Source organism: Pseudorca crassidens, chromosome 12 (assembly GCF_039906515.1).
Source record: "Pseudorca crassidens isolate mPseCra1 chromosome 12, mPseCra1.hap1, whole genome shotgun sequence".
In the NCBI taxonomy this organism is placed as follows: Eukaryota; Metazoa; Chordata; class Mammalia; order Artiodactyla; family Delphinidae; genus Pseudorca; species Pseudorca crassidens.
Window position 1 is genome coordinate 8,714,194 of NC_090307.1, and position 21,338 is coordinate 8,735,531.

Below are 21,338 nucleotides of genomic sequence, written 5' to 3' on the forward strand. Positions count from 1 at the left end.
AGAAAAAAATTAAACATCCCTTTTCAAAAAAGTTTTTAGTGGTGGACATTAGTCTTGCAATGAATGTTTTACTTCCCTTGAATTGTGAAAACACTCTCATGGAATTTGAAAATAATTATTTCAGTAAAAGGGTGTAGGGCTCCTGAACTTGCATAATTTCCCATAAGAAAAATTAAATCAGAATTATGTAAGTATATCATTCCAAATCCAGTTGGCCTTGAGGCAGTGCCTGGGAAGAAATAAGGATGCAGTGAGCCACAAAAATCAGGTTAGCCTCAAGGTCTACTCGTCCTCGGCAATCTTACTTCAGTGACGACTTGGAGTCAGACCAAAGTGCATAAACTATCCATGGTGTTGAAACGATTTAAAGTGAAAAGCAGTAGAACATTTTACCAAAAACCCAAGCACAGAGTAAGAAAATGAAAGGGAAGAAATTCACTACATTAAAAGCAAGAGAGGTTGAATAATACGCAGCTAATTTGGCCTCGGCCTTCAGTGAAGCCAAGTGATTTGTGGAAGAAAACAAAATTAGCAGTGAGGCTAGGATTATTTGAATGAATAGTCTACATCTATCAAATTATTCGTATGGATGGTCATTTTTCCTTTCCAAACAAAGATCCCCAGAAGGAATTTTTAGAAGCCCTCTAGATTTCCTGGCCAAACGATAGTTCTTAGCTATGATATTTTTATATTATTACAAATAATAGAAACCATAAAGTAGCTTCTACTCTCACACTATTGTCTGTACAGTATCCTGACACTTCCTGTCAAAATAGCATGGAATCTTATTCACATTTGCATCTAGTTTTGGCTGCCTTGCCACCCCCCCCACACACATATTGACTCACTAACACACCCAAACATCAGTGACTGTATCTGTCTCCTCTGTCTCTAGAGTATTCTAATAATGAAAAATTAGAGCAGAAATTTATATCCATAGATGTTTATTGCATTAATATGTACAATATTTAAAGATCTGAAAGGAGAAAAATGTTTAATAGAAAATAACTTCAAATAATATAATCATACATTAGAATATTATGAATCCATTAAAATGGTGTTTTAATAATTTTAAATAGCAAAATATTTAAAACATAATTTTGAATAAAAAGCAGGGTCAAATCTGCATAGACATCATAATTGTGGTTATACTATATACATAATCATGTAATTAACATATAGGTATATATTTAGCATATGTATGAGACAGAGAGAGAGAGAGAGAGAGAGAGAGAGAGAGTGTGTGTGTGTGTGTGTGCGTGTGTGTGTGTGTGTGTGTGTATCCCCAGAGAGAGGTTGTGTAGAATAGACATTATATATATGAGTTTGGACTCCAGAGTCATGCTGCCTGAATATGAATCCCAGTTTTGCCATTTAATAAGCAAATTACTTAACCTCTCTTTTCCTCAATTTCCTCCTTTGTGAAATGGTGAAAATAAATATATGGTTGATGTTGAGATTAGATGGGTGAATTCTACTTAGAACAATGCATAACAGAGTATATAATTTTTAGCTCTTATGATCATCTAAATATATACACACATTATAAGTACACAAAATGAACCTATGCATACACACAGACAATTGCAAAACTATCCAAAATCGAGCAAAATGTTATCAGTATTTCTGACGTTTGAGATTGTGGATAACTTTTGTGTTTACATGTTTTTTTCTGTTTTCCAAGATTTTCTGGAATGAGCAAATCGTACTTTTATAATCAGAGATAAATGTTTGCATGGTATTTAAGAACAGATGGATTGAGTTACACACACATATAATGTGCTTAAAGTACAATACTGTATTAAAAATACAGTGCTGCTTAAAGCAGTGCTCAGCCCATAGGATGACTTACAGAAACATTTATTAAATTAATATAAACGGTAATTGAGGAGTTGGACACAGTAATTAGTAACTAGAGAATATTTAGCCCAAGAGATTTGCAAGAAAGGAAGATTAAAAAAAAAAAGTGAAATTGTAGAAGAAGGCAATATCTGTCTAGCAAAGTTTGGGTTTTATAATTCTAAGACTTAAGTATACATTTTCTAGGCAGCCTTGAAGAAGCCAGTACAAAAAGAAGCTTAGAAAATCTATGAAGAGAGAAAATAAGCTTCATGGCCAAATTTAGACTCCAGAAAAGCTAGGGAAAATCAGAGCAAATGGGATAAATTTGTTTTAAAGAGGAAAAACTTTTACATGATCCTGGAATAAGGAATGTAGGGCTGGGTGTTGGTATGTAAAAGTTTGTGTTTTAAAAAGCAAAAGAAAAAAAAATCCTTTTTTAATTTTTTGAGGAAACTCCATACTGTTTTCCATGGGGGCTTCACCAATTTACATTCCCAGCAACAGTGTACTAGGTTTCTTTTTCTCCACATCCTTGCCAACACTTATTATTTCTTGTCTTTTTGACAGTAGGCATTCTGACACGTATTTGTTGATATCTCATTGTGGTTCTGATTTGTGTTTCCTTGATAATCCAGCAATTCTATTTCTGGGTATCTATCCAAAGAAAATGAAAACAGTAATTCAAAAAGACATATGTGCCCCAATGTTCATAGCAGCATTATTTGCAATGGCCAAGATATGGAAGCAACCTAAGTGTCCATCAACAGATAAATGGATAAAGGTGTAATACACACACACACACACACACACACACACACACACACAATGGAGTATTACTCAACCATATAAAAAGAATGACTTTGCCATTTATGACAACATGGATGGATCTGGAGGATAGTATGCTTAGTGAAATAAGTCAGACAGAGAAAGACAAATGGTGTATATTTTCACTTATATGTGGAATCTAAAAAACAATACAAATGAATATCACAAACAGAAACAGACTCACAGATACAGAAAACAAACTGGTGGTTAACCAAAGATGAGAATGAGTGCAAGGGGTGGGCAAGGTAGGTGAAGGGGATTAAGAAGTACAAAGTACTAGGTATAAAATAAGTTAAAAGGATGTAATATACAGCACAGGGAATATAGCCAATATTTCATTGTGAAGAGTTAGACACTTACCCTTGAAATCAAGGCCATTTCTCTTGTCTTTAGAAATCACTGTGGGTACAAAAATGGGGAGATATTCCCTTAAACAGATAAAATGCCCTGCTTTCATATTCTGAAGCATATTTCTATGTAAAGATCTAGCAGTGAACTAAGATATTATAAAAAAAAAAGAGGATAATATATAGAGTAGTATTTAGAGGATATAAGTAAATCAGAATACCATGTAAGACAAAAATATGAATGATAAATTATATTAATCCATCTTAAGTTATATATATACTACATACATAAAGATCTTTAGTTAAGTCTATATCTTTTACTTGCTTCCTCTCAGTCAGTTATTTTCACCAAATTCTACTTAACTTTTATATGTTAAAAGAATAGAAGTAATGATCACATGTGTGTGTATATTTCTATATGTCTGAAAACAGAACATTTAAAAGTGTTCTAGGTAGCTGCATTAAGAATTCTCTTAAAAGTGTAGCTCCACTATAACTGTGATTGTGAGTTACTTAGCTATACTATAAAATAGCAGTTAGATAAGATTTAATGTAAAATGTGGGTTTTCATTCATGAGGTTGGTGAAATTTGGTTTCAATATCCTTTTCCCACTGTACAATGAAAAAATAATCACAGGATGGTGTCATATTTTATAATCTCATTCATGAAAATAAGAAAGGATTTAGAAATATATAAACTACATAGAAAAGAGCAGATTTGTTCATTCATATTGAAATTTTTCTTCTCTAAACCAAAATAAGAGGAAGATGAAGAAAATCTATTGAGAAACAATATAAATCAATATTAAATGCGAATAAATATGTAAGGTGATTACCAGCTCATTTTTTTGTAAATAATGCAAGCACATGCATACATACACGACCCCCAAGAAAAATTAGAATGTTTGTTTGCTATCTTGGAATTCCATCTTTAAAAATGTCAAAGCTTTCCTATTACAATATTCACCTTGCCTCCAAAACTTAAATATAAGGCTTTACTAACAGCATTTGGATTCTGGACTCAGAAACAAAAAAACAGAAATTGTGCTTCTATTTCTATAGGTCTTGTAGATACTATTACATTTTCAACCCGAATAGTATATGTTTCAAAGATTCATTAACTTACAAGTCTAGAAAAATTGGCAAACTGACATTAGGATAACATTTCCTTGTTTCTACTCCATAAAATGTCTTATTCAGTTACCCCACCAAAAAAATTACCTTTTGCAAATTGGAAATACACAGAATGACCCCTTTTTATGTATTTTTAACACAAAATTATCTAATCCAGCTGTCATGATAGTGTTTTTAAATAAAGGGGATACAGTTAAGAACAGTATATAATTTATTTCTTTAATGGGAAACTAGGATTTTTTATCAAAGAAAATATTTCTTATACATGTCGTGTGTTCCAGACATTGTTCTAAGTGTTTGTTATAAAGTAATGAGCGAGACAAGCAATATCCTTGAAATCATGGAGCTACCTTTCTATCTATGTATCTGTGTATCTATCCATCCATCCATCCCCATTTATCTATAACATATATGTATGTATAACTATTTTATCAAAACTGAAAACATTGCATCCACAAAAAAAAAGACTTTTGGAATTTGGTTATGTTCACTGTGTTAGTTCTTTTTTTTTTTTTTTGCGGTACGCGGGCCTATCACTGTTGTGGCCTCTCCCGTTGCAGAGCACAGGCTCTGGACGCGCAGGCTCAGCGGCCATGGCTCACAGGCCTAGCCGCTCCGCGGAAGTGGGATCTTCCCGGACCGGGGCACGAACCCGTGTCCCCTGCATCGGCGGGCGGACTCTCAACCACTGCGCCACCAGGGAAGCCCCCATTTTTAAAGTAATATAAATTATCAGAAGACATAACACCACCACCTGATCTTGTTTTTAAATTTGTGATTTCTAAGAGAGCTAAAAGAAATGTTCCTAGGAAAATGTTATGGACATTCTTATGATATATTTGACTTTAATAGGAAATACTATTCAGACAATGTTTATCTATGAATAAGTTGAACACATTCTACTTGCTTGCTATACAATTTTTCACAAGGTCAGTAAACATGTCATAATATCTATGAAACCAACATCCATTACCTTATCATAGCTTTAAGTGATTATTAATATCTGATGATGTTTGAAGGCACCTCTTTTTTTATTTGCTGTCAGAAATAGCTATTCTTGAAACTTTACTCTCTTCAATGTGAACATCAGTACAATTTGACAAGTTCCATGCAGATTTCTGTTGATATTCTGATTGGAAATGCGTAAACTTAAAGATTAGTCTGGACAGAAACGGCATCATTATTATAACATATTATCTATGGATGTAATAGAGCTCCTTATTTATTCAGGGCCCCGTTCAGCACCTAAAAAAATTTTGGAAACTTCTCAAAAGGAGAAGTTGTTTTGATTTATTCAAAGATATCTTTTAAATTATTGGTTCATAAATTTTGGATTATTATTGGAACTTTTTTCTTATGTTTTTAGATTGTTGAACTTTTATCAAGAAATGTTGTTTAACTTTTTATACAACTGGTCTGTACCTTGGATGTGTATTTCATCTGTATAAAACAGAAAAATTGACTCTTTTTTCCAGTATTTACACCATTTTTTTCTTGCTTATTTATGACCTACTGTGGTACAACATTGAATAGCAGATTTACTGGTTAGTTTTGGGTTTTTTTGTTTGTTTCTGAACTCGGGAGGTTAAACAATTCCCTGTGAGGAACAAGGTTTGATACTTTAAAGTAGAAATCCTAAGTGGATAGTGGAACTTCTTTTATATTAGTTTTAACCATGAATATAGGTTAATATTTTTTAATGATTTTATTTTATGTAATAATCCCATTTTTCTCAATTGGAGTGGTGGAATACGTTAATACATTTTTGATAGAGAACCTTGAATTCTAAGAATAAACACGATATGGTCATGATGAATATTTTATAACCCTTGTATATTCCATTTGCCAAGATTATCAGCTAGAATTTTTTCACCCATAATCATAGATAAATCTATAATTCACTTATACTATTTTCATCAAGTTTGTTTCAATAATTTTCTGTCTCATAACATAGGTTAGGAAATACACTCTTGAATTTCTCTAAAACATTTTTTATCTGTTTCTTACAGTTTTGATAAAACTCACCTATAAAAATCAGCTGTAAAACTTGGTTTATTTGTTTCAAGGAGGAATAAGAAATTTGATGCATGAGCAAAGTATTTAATAATAATAATTACTCTATCAGGTTTCTTTTTTACTTTTGATGGAGTACTGGAAATTATTTTCCAGAAAATTTGAAATATCTCAATTTATAATTTTAATGTATTAAGGTTTTTCAGAATCTTTAGTTGTATTTTGTAAATGTCAACTATAACTGTAGTTATATTCTGTTTTTCAATCTTTAAGTTAGTTGGATGTTTCCTCCTTTTTCTTGATTAATTTTGGTAACAGGCTTTTGATATGATGAGAAATTTGGGGCATTCTTCGGTTGTCATGAATGTTTTTCCTTTCTCTCTCCCTCCACTCTGTTTTATAAGGGGTGAGTTTGGTTCTTGCCCCTCTGAGTCATACTCCCAGTCATCATGGCCCACATTTGGATCCAGATACAAGCAAACTCTTGCCTGCAGCTACACTGCTGTTTTGGGTTTCTGTGTTGTTTCTGGCTGATGGAATGTTTTATTTGTACCCCTAAACATGCCTAGGTTTCTTAATGACTTTTTAAAAACAGGTCTTACTGCTTACTGCTATGCTTAGAGTAGAAAGTACAATCAATGCATAATCTTACCACATCATCTTGAAAAGGATCGCTTACATATTCTCATGTCAGGATTTTACATATGAATGTATAAATGATTTGTGCTATTAGATTTTAGTTTGATAACTAAAACACCCATATATCACATATAGTTTATATTTTTATTCACCCAGAATCTTAAAAGGATCAGATATGTAATTAGACCACCAAACACTTCCCATTTTCCCAGATTAATGATGATCCATTGGCAGAAATTTGGAAAATGTAATTTATTGTGCTGAAACAATAACTTGTGTAGTGATATCTGAGTGACCCTTCCAATTTTAGAAGGGTCTAATATAGTCCCAAAGAAGAGCTAGGAGAAAGTGGGTCACTCTGTAAGCAAACCTCTACATCCCAAAGAATAGTGGTGATAAAAATGATTCAGAAACAGGGGCCAAAGGAACAAAATAATTCAGTTTTGCAAATTACTTCATGTATATAAAAGCAAACAACTGTGTCTGTGACTAGTGTTTCATTTTACTTATTTTTAAAAATGTATACCATTTCTTTAAAATTATTTATGATTACAGTGGGCAGTATCAGAACATTTCATTTAAAAACTTTGAAAATGCTTTCAAATGTATTTTCTCATTTCATCATATTACAATTCTGTGAGATGGAGTATAGATATGCTTCTAAACCACACACACACACATACTGAGTGGTTAAGTAGATTTTCTATGTTACATATAAGTCTTCCCATTCAAAACAGTTACTCTATTTACTGTAATGCATACATACACAAAAACATTTTCATTTCTTTTTTTGACAATAAGATAATGGGCAGATATGAACACTATATTTAAAATTTTTGACTTATCCTTTTTAATGTTAGCTAAAAGACTTCTTTCTTTCCATAACTTCATTTTTTAAATCTATATTTAATTTTGACTGACATTCAAAATTTCTTGTAGTACACACAAATATGAATCATTAACTGTGCATAGTGATAAAGAAATAGATCTAATATATAGCTTAAAGAATGCCAATAATGATAAAGCATCCAAAATGAAATGTCATTTTTTAACATTCAATGAAATGTAAGAATAATTTTCATAAATTTCATTACATCTTTGAGTAGTTAATATTTGAACTCACTGTAACGAGTTCAAATATTAACTGTAAGTTTAATAATAAGCTATTGAGAAATTTCACCCAGAGAGGGACATAAGTTTTCTTTCTAGAATTCCATTCTATAATGTAGAGTATGTGCTGGAACTGGAGACATGAGTTGAAAGCTAGTGTAGGAATCCAGGGAAGAGATTATGATAATCTAGACCAGAGTAGTAGCAGAAAGGTAGACAGAAAAAGTGAAGATAACAGATTTAATCGAGACTTTGGTCCTGCACCAGCCTGGAGGGCTTCCTCCCTGCACAGCCTGTGAGCAACAGCTCTTCTCTTGCACATGACTGGGCCTCTGGGGTGAGGAAGTGCGGCACGAGAGGAAATCTGAGGCACAGAGAAGTTAACTGCCTGGTCCAAGATCACAGAACTAAGCCGTGTGGCTGACAGGGTTGTGGTGCTCCGGCCGGGTGTCAGACCTGAGCCTCTGAGTGGGAGAGCCAAGTTCAGGACATTAGTCCACCAGAGACCTCCTGGCCCCACATAATATCAAATGGCAAAAGCTCTCCCAGAGATCTCTATCTCAATGCTAAGACCCAGCTCCACTCAATGACCATCAAGATACAGTGCTGGACACCCTATGCCAAACAACTAGCAAGACAGGAACATAACCCTATCCATTAACAGAGAGGTTGCCTAGAATCATAATAAGTTCACAGACGCACAAAAACCACCACCAGATGAGGCCCTGCCCACCAGAAAGACAAGATCCAGCCTCATCCACCAGAACACAGGCAGCAGTCCCCTCCACCAGGAAGACTACACAACCCACTGAACCAACCTTACTCACTGGGGGCAGACACCAAAAACAACAGGAACTATGAATATTCAGCCTGTGAAATGGAGACCCCCAAACACAGTAAGTTAAACAAAATAGGAAGATAGAGAAATACACAGCAGATGAAGGAGCAAGGTAAAAACCCACCAGACCAAACAAATGAAGAGGAAGTGTGCAGTCTACCGGAAAAAGAATTCAGAGTAATGATAGTAAAGATGATCCAAAATCTTGGAAATAGAATGGAGAAAATACAAGAGACGTTTAACAAGGACCTAGAAGAACTAAAGAGCAAACAAACTATGATGAACAATACAATAAATGAAATTAGAAATTCTCTAGAAGGACTCAATAGCAGAATAACTGAGGCAGAAGAGCAGAAAAGTGACCTGGAAGATAAAAGAGTGGAAATAACTACTGCAGAGCAGAATAAAGGAAAAAAAATGTAAAGAATTGAGAACAGTCTCAGAGACCTCTGGGACAACATTCAATGCACCAACATTCAAATTATAGGGGTCCCAGAAGAAGACAAAAAAGGTACTGAGAAAATTTGAAGAGATTACAGTTGAAAAGTTCCCTAATATGGGAAGGGAAATAGTCAAGACCAGGAAGGGCAGAGACCCCATACAGGATAAATCCAAGGAGAAATACACCAAAACACATACTAATTAAACTATCAAAAATTAAATAGAAAAAATATTAAAAGAAGTAAGGGAAAAGCAACAAATAACAGACAAGGGACTCCCTATAATGTTAAAAGCTGATCTTCCAGCAGAAACTCTGCAAGCCAGAAGGGAGTGGCAGGACATATTTAAAGGGAAGAAAGGGAAAAACCTACAAGCAAGATTACTCTACCCAGCAAGGATCTCATTCAGATTTGATGGAGAAACTAAAACATTTACAGACAAGCAAAAGCTAAGAGAATTCAGCACCACCAAACCAGCTCTACAAGAAATGCTAAAGGAACTTCTCTAGGCAAGAAACACAAGAGAAGGAAAAGACCTACAATAACAAGCCCAAAACCATTAAGAAAATTGTAATAGGAAAATAATATCGATAATTACCTTAAATGTAAACGGATTAAATGCTCCAACCAAAAGATATAGACTAGTTGAATGGATACAAAAAGAAGACCCGTACATATGCTGTCTACAAGAGACCCACTTCAGACCTAGGAACACATACAGACTGAAAGTGAGGGGATGGAAAACAATATTCCATGCAAATGGAAATCAAAAGAAAGCTGGAGTAGCAATTCTCAAATCAGAAAAAGACTTTAAAATAAAGACTATTACAAGAGACAAAGAAGGACACTACATAATGATCAAGGGATCAATCCAAGAAGAAGATATAAAAATTGTAAATATTTAGGCACCCAACATAGGAGCACCTCAATACCTAAGGCAAATGCTAACAACTACAAAAGGGGAAATCGACAGTAACACAATCATAGTAGGGGACTTTAACACCCCACTTTCACCAATGGACAGATCATCCAAAATGAAAATAAATAAGGAAACACAAGCTTTAAATGATACATTAAACAAGATGGACTTAATTGATATTTATAGGACATTCCATCCAAAAACAACAGAATACACTTCCTTCTCAAGTGCTCATGGAACATTTTCCAGGATAGATCATATCTTGGGTCACAAATCAAGCCTTGGTAAACTTAAGAAAATTGGAATTGTATAAAGTATCTTTTCCGACCACAACACTATGAGACTACATATCAATTACAGGAAAAAATCTGTAAAAATACAAACACATGGAGGCTAAACAATACACTACTAAATAAACAAGAAATCACTGCAGAAATCAAAGAAAAAAATACTTAGAAACAAATGACAGTGAAAGCACAATGACCAAAAACCTATGGGATGCAGCAAAAGAAGTTGTAAGAGGGACGTTTATAGCAATACAATCCTACCTTAAGAAACAAGAAACATCCCGAATAAACAACCTAACCTTACACCTAAAGCAATTAGAGAAAGAAGAACAAGAAAACCCAAATGTTACCAGAAGGAAAGCAATCATAAAGATCAGATCAGGAATAAATGAAAAATAAATGAGGAAACAATAGCAAAGATCAATAAATGCAAAAGCTGGTTCATTGAGAAGATAAACAAAATTTATAAACCATTAGCCAGACTCATCAGGAAAAAAAAGGGAAAAGACTCAAATCAATAAAATTAGAAATGAGAAAGGAGAAGTAACAACTGACACTGAAGAAATACAAAGGATCATTAGAGATTACTACAAGCAACTCTATGTAAATAACATGGACAACCTGGAAGAAATGGACAAATTCTTAGAAAAGCACAATCTTCAGAGACTGAACCAGGACAAATAGAAAATATAAACAGACCAATCACAAGTACTGAAATTGAAACCGTGATTAAAAATCTTCCAACAAACAAAAGCCCAGGACCAGATGGCTTCACAGGGAAATTCTATCAAACATTTAGAGAAGATGTAACACCTATCCTTCTCAAACTCCTCCAAAATATAGCAGAGGGAGGAACACTCCCAAACTCATTCTACGAGGCCACCATCTCCCTGATACCAAAACCAGACAAAGATGTCACAAAGAAAGAAAACTACAGGCCAATATCACGGATGAACATAGATGAAAAAATCCTTAACACAATACTAGCAAATAGAATCCAACAGCACCTTAAAGGGTCATACACCATGATCAAGTGGGGTTTATCCCAGGAATGCAAGGATTCTTCAATATACGCAAATCAATCAACGTGATAAACCATATTAAGAAATTAAAGGAGAAAAACCATATGACCATCTCAGTAGATGCAGAAAGAGCTGTCAACAAATTCAACACCTACTTATGATAAAAACCCTCCAGAAAGTAGACATAGAGGGAACTTACCTCAACATAATAAAGGCCATATATGACAAACCACAGCCAGCATTGTCCTCCATGGTGAAAAACGGAAACCATTTCAACTAAGATCAGGAACAAGACAGGGTTGCCCACTCTCACCACTATTATTCAACATAGTTTTGGAAGTTTTAACCACAGCAATCAGAGAAGAAAAGGAAATAAAAGGAATCCAAATCAGAAAAGAAGTAAAACTGTCACTGTTTGCAGATGACATGATACTATACATACAGAATCCTAAAGATGCTACCAGAAAAGTACTAGAGCTAATGAATGAATTTGGTAAAATAGCAAGATACAAAATTAACGCACAGAAATCTCTTACATTCCTATACACTAATGATGAAAATCTGAAAGTGAAATTAAGAAAACACTCCCATTTACCATTGCAACAAAAGGAACAAAATACCTAGGAATAAACCTACCCAAGGAGACAAAAGACCTGTATGCAGAAAACTGTAAGATACTGATGAAAGAAACTGAAGATGATACAAACAGATGGAGAGACATACCATGTTCTTGGACTGGAAGAATCAACATTGTGAAAATGACTATACTACCCAAAGCAGGCTACAGATTCAATGCAATCCCTATCAAACTACCACTGGCTTTTTTCACAGAACGAGTACAGAAAATTTCACAATTTGTATGGAAACACAAAAGACCCCTAATAGCCAAAGCAATCTTGAGAAAGGAAAATGGAGCTGGAAGAATCAGGCTCCCTGGCTTCAGACTATACTACAAAGCTACAGTAATCAAGACAGTATGGTACTGGCACAAAAACAAATATAGTTCAATGGAACAGATAGAAAGCACAGAGATAAGATATCCATTGGTGCATGGGTTTTATCTTTGAAAAAGAAGGCAAGAATATACAATGGAGAAAAGACAGCCTCTTCAATAAGTGGTGCTGGGAAAACTGGACAGCTACATATAAAAGATTGAAATTAGAACACCCCCTAATACCATACACAAAAATAAAAAATGGATTAAAGATCTAAATGTAAGGCCAGACACTGTGAAACTCTTAGAGGAAAACATAGGCAGATCACTCTCTGACATAAATCACAGCAAGATCCTTTTTGACCCACCTCCTAGAGAAATGAAAATTTAAATTAAAAAAAAAACAAATGGGACATAATGAAACTTAAAAGCTTTTGCACAGCCAAGGAAACCATAAAAAACACAAAAATACAACTCTCAGAATGGGAGAAAATATTTGCCAATGAAGCAACTGACAAAGGATTAATCTCCAAAATATACAAGCAGCTGATGCAGCTCAATATCAAAAAAACAAAGAACCCAATCCAAAAATGGGCAGAAAATCTAAACAGACATTTCTGCAAAGAAGATATACAGATTGCCAACAAACACATGAAAGGATGCTCAACATCACTAATCATTAGAGAAATGCAAATCAAAACTACAATGAGGTATCACTTCACACCAGTCAGAATGGCCATCTTCAAAAAATCTAGAAACAATAAATGCTGGAGAGGGTGTGGAGAAAAGGAAACCCTCTTGCACTGTTGGTGGGAATATAAATTGATACAGCCACTATGGAGAACAGTATGGAGGTTCCTTAAAATACTAAATATAAAATTACCATATGACCCAGCAATCCCACTACTGGGCATATACCCTGAGAAAACCATAATTCAAAACGAGTCATGTACCACAGTGTTCATTGCAGCTCTATTTACAATAACGAGGACATGGAAGCAACCTGTGTCCATCGACAGATGAATGGATAAAGAAGATGTGACACATATATACAGTGGAATATTACTCAGCGATAAAAAGAAACGAAATTGAGTTATTTGTAGTGAGGTTGATGGACCTAGAGTCTGTCATACAGAGTGATGTAAGTCAGAAAGAGGAAAACAAATACTGTATGCTAACACATATATATGGAATCTAAAAGGAAAAAAATGGTTCTGAAGAACCTAGGGGCAGGACAGGAATAAAGATAGAATGAACTTGAGGACACGGGGAGGGGGAAGGGTAAGCTGGGATGAAGTGAGAGAGTGGCATGGACATATATATACTACCAAATATAAAACAGGTAGCTAGTGGGAAGCAGCTGCATAGTACAGGGAGATCAGCTCGGTGCTTTGTGACCACCTAAAGGGTGGGATATGGAGGGTGGGAGGGAGACGCAAGAGAGAAAAGATATGGGGATATATGTATATGTATAACTGATTCACTGTTATACAGTAGAAACTAACACTCTATTATAAAGCAATTATACTCCAAGAAAGATGTTAAAAAAATTTAATCAAATTTTCTGATTTTTAGGGAGTGGCTGAAGTAGATATGAAGAACTAATTAGTTTCTGAGCAGGACAAAATAGCTGGTATCAAACTTATTCAACTGCTGTAAACAATTATAAAAATGGTGCATAATGTATAAAACACATTTGAAAGCAATAGACTACGCTATGAACGTTAATAGAAGGGAAGCCTATGAAGTGGGATCCACATTAAACCTGCATTTCTCACTGGGGACATTTTTTAACATGTTGCACCGAAAAATAGAGGCAGACAGAGAGCACTGGTCTCAGTGAATGGAGGAGACAGAGATCAGAGTCTGGGGCTCTGGAAGTGGATGGGATTTAGATGGTAATAAATCAGGAGAAAAGGAGAGAGAAGCATTCCAAACATCTGCATAGAATATGCCCTAGGTCCTCTGACAGGTCCTGAGCTGACCATGTGCAAGACATGATTCCAGAAGGTTCCACGGAGAACAGATACTGAGGAGCTAGGAGCTTTAGAGGTCTCCCAATGCTGGGGGAATGTTGGGGTTCCTTCCCAGTTGTAATGGAGAAAACTTGATATACACATAAGCTTTGCAGTTGAGACACCAGAAACACTATTTCCTACATGCCTTAGTAGTAAGAGCTCTGCTCTGATGTGGGTATAAGTTAAAATACACCTGTGCTAAAATGAATAAACAGCAAGCACCAGCAGTGTCTTAGTCTGTTGAGGCTGCCATAACAAAATACCACGGACTGAGTAGCTTACAAACAACAAACGTACTGAGATAGCTTATACTGTATGAACATTATACACTGTTCTTACAGTATTGGAGGGGTATGCAATAAAATGATGAAACGGAAAATACACTTAAATTTTAGTAACTCATAATTTAAATGATAATTCTGCATTTAAATAAGTATTTGCAAGCAATGTACTGGAAAATGCTATTGACGTGCATAACTTTCTTTTCCACACAATGTATTTTTTTTCAGAAAACAGACATTCCAGAAATTCACTGGTCACAATCAAACAATTAGAACAGTGTTAGGACTTATATTTTCAATAGAAATATAAGTAATCTCTACAAAGTTTAATTATATGCCCACATTTTGGAGGAAGGGCACTACAGACAAACTGGCAAAACAATGGCAGATGTTTGTAACTTGTGGCTTGGGGTAGAAAACGACTATTGTAAGTTGTCCAGATGGAAGCCAAAAATAATAATAATTAAGGAACATAAAATTTAAAAAGGTAGTCCCAGCCATGAAGGATCAGAAAGTCAGATTGTGGGTCTTCATCTCACTCCTTCAGTCCTTAAATGAGGCAAAGTTCAGTTAAATCACAACAGTTGAACAGAGAAAATATATTTTCACTTTGTCTTGATGACATCCCTTTAGTATTGGTGAAAATACATTGTCAACAGAAAATAAGGGAAAAACCTATAATAACATGATATCCAAAGACATATTTCAATTATGTTCAATAATTATTGACCCAGAGACTTCTATTCCACATAATTAAAACATAAAAGAAGGAAGCATACACAATATTTTTCATAAATGCATTCATTAAACAATTATTTTTAAGATGTTCCAAAGATTATTAACATGTAAAGATTATTATTCATGTAAAGACACTGGTTCACTGGCTCAATACAGAGTGGCCAGTAAGTGGTAGCTATGACTTCCTCAATTATAATTAGAATTAATTACATCTATATGAGATTTTAAAATGTGTGTGTGTGTTTTCCTATTACAAATGCTTAGAAGTACTATAGTAATTCAGAAAATCATTTAGTTAATTTAGTTTATCTAGGATAGATACTGCTTTTTGCTTTTCTCTCTTTTAAATTGTAATGTTTAAATAACCTTATTTGGAATATATAGAATTAGTACAAAAATAAATCTTGCTTTTTCTCAAATATTTATTATGACTTCTAGAAACAAAGAATTCAAATACTCTGCCTCACAGCTTGCTTCTGCACTTTCCAAAGTGGTAGCCACTAACCCCATTTGGCTGTCAAGCAAAAGTAATGTGGTAGTACAAATAGAGATGTGTTGCTCTAAGTATAAAATAAATATAAAAAACTTGCAAATACCCTTTTTTATTAAGGTATAATTGATATATTAGTTTCATGTGTAGAGCATAATGATTCAATATTTGTGTATATTATAAAGTGATCACCACAGTAAGTTTAGTTAACATCCATTAACACATATAGTTATCATTTTTTTCTTTTGATGAAAACTCTCTTAGCAACTTTAAATATTCAGTACAGGACTTCCCTGGCGATCCAGGAGTTTGGACTCCATGCTTCCATTGCAGGAGCCACAGGTTTGATCCCTGGTTGGGAACTGAGATCCTGCATGCCATGTGGCATGGTCAAAAAAAAAAAAAATTCAATACAGTGTTATTAACTATAGTCACCATGCTGCACACTACATCCCCATGACTTATTTTATAACTGGAAGTTTGTACCTTTTGACCCCCTTAACCCATTTGACCGCCTGCTCTCACCCTTTGCATCTGGCAACCACCAATCTGTCCTCAGTATCTGTGAGCTTCATTTCTTTGTTTAGATCCATATTTAAGTAAGATTATATGGTGTTTGTCGTTCTCTGACTTATGTGGCATAATGCCCTTAAGGTCCATCTGTATTGGACCTTGAGTGCAAGGTCCAATATGGCAAGGTCCAAAATGGCAAGATCTTTTTTTATGGCTAAATAATATTCCAGTGTATATTTATATATACCACATTTTCTTTATTCATTTATCCATTGATGGACACTTAGGCTGTATCCATGTCTTGGCTATTGAAAATAATGTTGCAATAAACATGAGGGTGCAGACATTTTCTTGTTACTATCTTCATTTTCTTCAGATAAATAACTAGTAGTGGATTGCTGGATCATATGGTAGTTCTGTTTTTAATTTTTTGAGGAACCTCGTACTGTTTTCCATAGTGGCTGCACCAATTTACATCCTACCAACTGTGCACAGGGTTCCCTTTTCTCCACATCCTTCCTGGCATTTGACGTTTCTTGTCTTTTTGATCATAGCTGCTCTAACAGGTTTGAGGTGATACGTCACTGTGGTTTTGATTTGCATTTCCCTGATGATTAGCTATGTGGAATATTTTTTCATGTACCCGTTGGCCATCTGTATGTCTTCTTTGGAGAAAATGTCTATTCAGATCCTCTGCCCATTTTTTAATTGGATTGTTCGGTTTTTTGCTATAGAGTTTTATGAGTTATTTATATGTTTTGGTTACTACCCCTTAACAGATTAATGATTTGCTAATATCTTCTCCCATTCAGAGGTTGCCTTTTTATTGATATTTTGTTGATGGTTTCCTTTGCTGTGCAGAAGTTTTTAGTTTGATGTCATCTCAGTTGTTTATTTTTGCTTCTGTTACCTTTGCTTTTGGTGTCAGATCCAAAAAATCATCGCCAAGAGCAATGTCAAGGAACTTAATGCCTATGTTTTCTTCTAAGAGTTTTATGGTTTCAGATCTTACATTCAAGTCTTTCATCCATTTTGAGTTAATTTTTTGTGTATGGTGTAAGATAGTGGTCCAGTTTCATTCTTTTGCATGTGACTTTCCAGTTTTCCCAACACCATCTACTGAAGGGACTGTTCTTTTCCCAACATATATTCTTGGCTTTTCTGTTGTAACTTAATTGACCATATATGTGTAGGTCTATTTCTGGGCTCTGTATTCAGTTCCATTGACCTATGTGTCTGTTTTTATGTCAAAACCATAACGATTTGCTTACTATAACTTTATAATACAATTTGAAATCAGAGAGTGTGATGCCTCCAGCTTGGTTCTTCTTTCTCAAGATTATTTTGGCTATTCAAGGCCTTTTGTGGTTCCATACAAATTTTAGTTTTTCAGGGTGTATTTCTGTGGAAAACGTCACTGGAATTTTGATAGAGGTTTGCATTGACTGTAGATTGCTTTGAGCAGTATGGATATTTTAACACTTCTTCTAATCCATGATTATGGAATATCTTTCCATTTGTTTATCTCATTTTTATATTGTACATTGATAATGGTGATATGCTGGATATGTTAGGTTACAAGTAAAACATAGTATTATAGTTAATTTCAGAAACTCCTTTTTCCTCTTTTAAATGTAGCTCGTATCTGGCTCACATTGTATTTCTGTGGCACAGTGCCATTTGAAACATTAATTTTTAATACTGAAAATGAGAAGAAGAGAAAATAGGTATTTTTCTGGTCAGCTTCTTTTCAGAAAACTCTTAATATTCTTTAGGAATGCTAATCTGCTGATCTAATCCACTGTGGATGCCACAGGGAAAGTCCTAGAAATAAGAGCTTATGCTGTACATTAAACAATTTGCTGTATCTGTTATTAAGGTAATTTAGTATGCTGTTTTACTGTGAATTATTTGGTATTGACAATGCATTGCCTTAAATCCCAAGTAACGTTTAATTGACCGACAGCAATCCCAGTGCAATACTAGACCATAAACCATTGAAAAAAAAATGTCAGCAGTTGACTCTTTTGAATAACATTAGACATTGATGACTGCAAGAGACTTCAAGTACCAACTGGGACTATGATACGATAGTATAGCTGTTGCGGTATAAAAGATACCACAATGACAGCCAAGTAGAAAACCTTAAACACATAGGGACTGAATCAACTAATTATGCCATATAGCCTCAAGTCATTCATAGTCTTTTGCTTCCCTGCCAAGAGTTCCTGTCAAAACAGGAGGAGAGAATTATTCTGGCAGAAAAGGATAGAGAGTAGGGTAAGGAGTGGAAGGCATTCATGTGATGACAGAAGAGCTGCCAGCTAAATGAGGCACGCTCTTCTGTTACAAAGAGTGAAGAAAAATGAAAATTAGGACAGAAAGCAGTCAGAGTAAGCAGGGATGTGTGTGAGACAGAACAACAGAGAAGGAAACCAAAGACCTAGATGGTGCTTGGGTTGGGCACTCGGGTCCTGCCACTTCTCGACATAAACCCTATTTTCTCTCCGTGCCAAAAAGTTACAGTATACTCTTTTCCAGTGCTGCTGAAATGTTTAAGATTTTGCAATGTTTAATAGGTATTTTAAAAGTAAGGTGTCAGAGCATTTCAACTATGACTAACACGGTACTACCAAATTGCTATAGATCTTATTGCTTAAAAACCAACAGCTGGAACAAATTTTATTCTTACTCTTAGTCCCTATGACTCACTGTCTACATTGTCAAGGTAACTCATTCTGTGATAAGTTTGAGCTGGTGATGTTTTCTCTATCCACATATTATGAATGCTACAAAGCTTTTAGAAAATGAATTGATAATAATGTAGGTGCTTTGACCTGAATAAGTATCTCCTCATATAAGAAAAATTAAGTATACAAAACACTTAACAGAAAAAAAGTGAACAGCCAGGACATTTTATCCAAGAAAAAATATTATATTAAAAAAGGAAAGGAAATAGTATTGTTAGAAGTCAAAATAAAGGAAACATTCAAAGAAACCTTAAATTTGAAATCGTGTGTGTGTTTAATTCTGTTGGGCATCTCCTACAAGATGTAATGAGAAATGGCCTTTATGATGGAAGCATGAGACATAGAGAGAAGCTATGCTTAGTTAATGACTACCATGAAAAAAGAGCTGTCTAACATAAGAGAAAGACAAAAGGAAACCCATAAAACAGATCTTAAAATTGTCTTGAATGCAGAGTACTAGCAGCAATGAAAATTTAACAAATTTGAGAATCCCTCTCAGAATTCAGAGGGAGAAATTACCTAAGAGTTTAAAATGCACGGAGAGAATGTAATTGATACAGTAAAAAAAAAAAAAAAAAAAGGCAAAGCAAACATCTATTGACATTGCTGAAGGAGTAATTGATGATCCTGAGGTGGAAAGAAAACAGAAAAATAACACCTAAGAAATAATATTGCATCTAAACTCTTAACTGAAATTTAAAGACGTGAACATATAGATTAAATTTACTCTTCACACTTACATCTAACTTAAATCGGCTATACTTCAATAAAAACAATTACATCTAATTATTAACTATGTATTTACTTTGGAATAGTGTCTGTTCACATTCAAAGTGAAAGAATAAGACTAATTTTAGTACTTTTGTAGGAAAAATAGTATACTTTCAAGAGGCAAGCATTAAATTGATGACAGATATCTCTTCTATAACACCAATATAGTACAACAGTGTCTATTGATGGCAATATTTTGTGAATCTAGAATTATAAGCAATCCAAGTTGTTCTTCATGTGTGAAAGCAACAGGAGCTGCTTATTGTTCTGGGACAAAATTACTGAAATGTATATCCCGGATTACTGAGTGAGGAACCAAAATAAAGAGGTCAGTAATAGCAAGAACTAGATCAAACTGTCAAACTTTATAACTAAGCAAGAGTACAAATAAAAATACTTAAATATGGTTTCATTTAAAAAATGCAAATACCAAAAAATCTTAAAAGTATGGTCAACAAAGAAAATATGAATCTGGGTCTAATCCATGCTAAATAAGTTAATAAATATGAATTGGGAGCATGACCTTTATTGTAAGTTTAAATGTATCAGCATATGAAGTTATGACTTTGTTTGGCTGGATGGAAAAGACAAAGTACCCAAGGAACTGTCCCCCGCACACAAACAGACCTCAATCACCTGAAAAGTGATATAAATTTAGGGATTCAGCAATATGGAAAGTGTGGTGTAGGTTGACTACAAACGTAAAAAATGATGGGTCATGGATGTAAATCTAAGGCATAACAGTTACAAATGGAAAATCAGGGTAAATAAAACTTATTTAATAAAACTATAAATTTATAGCTCCAGTTTATGTATTTTTACTCATGTAATTTCTAGAAGGACAGGAAGAACAAAGGCAAATATTAAGATAAACAATTCTTCATATAGGGAATATTTAAAATGTAATTTTATTATTCACTTTAATTACGGAGATGTAATCAAGAGGTTCAAGATTTTAAAAATAAACTTAAATGACTTTTCATAGAAACGAAATCAAGATATTTAACTCCCAAACCAAGTACAGAGAAGAAAACATAAAAGTAGTACTGCACAGCATAATCCCTGTAGGAAAATACAGAATGCACAGACAATCTCAGGCATGCAAAAGCAATAAAGAAAACATGCTAATTTTTAATTTATGACATTTTTGGTAATATTTTAAAAGCTTTTACACATGATGAAACATTGACTTAAAGTAACACCCACTTATATTCTGTATAAAAGAGGCACAAGAGTGAATCTGGGAAGACGAAAGATGGCAATTTGAGCACAGACCCAGTGCTGGGTCCTTATGCCTGACCTGCACCTGCTTTTCTTCTCCAGACCCTCCCTCACTGCTCTCTGTAAAAATACAGAATTGTGGACCCAGATGTGCAGCCCCTAGAGGATGCTTCTTATGTTTTGATTTCTACTAGAATCATGAGAGT

At 34.4% G+C, this 21,338-nt stretch overlaps 1 protein-coding gene across 2 annotated transcripts in view; it reads right to left on the reverse strand.

Moving 5' to 3' along the window:
* Positions 1-1,045: 1,045 nt before the first annotated feature.
* The window catches only part of CCDC102B (coiled-coil domain containing 102B), a 258,680-nt gene continuing 238,387 nt past the window's right edge, over positions 1,046-21,338 (reverse strand). For both annotated transcript variants that reach the window (XM_067698868.1, XM_067698866.1), the window contains 2 exons: positions 3,028-3,066; positions 1,046-2,496 (listed from right to left, as the gene is read on the reverse strand). In XM_067698868.1, the coding sequence (XP_067554969.1) occupies positions 3,057-3,066 (10 nt within the window). In that variant the 3' untranslated portion in view covers positions 1,046-2,496; positions 3,028-3,056. The remainder of the gene's footprint in view (positions 2,497-3,027; positions 3,067-21,338) is intronic.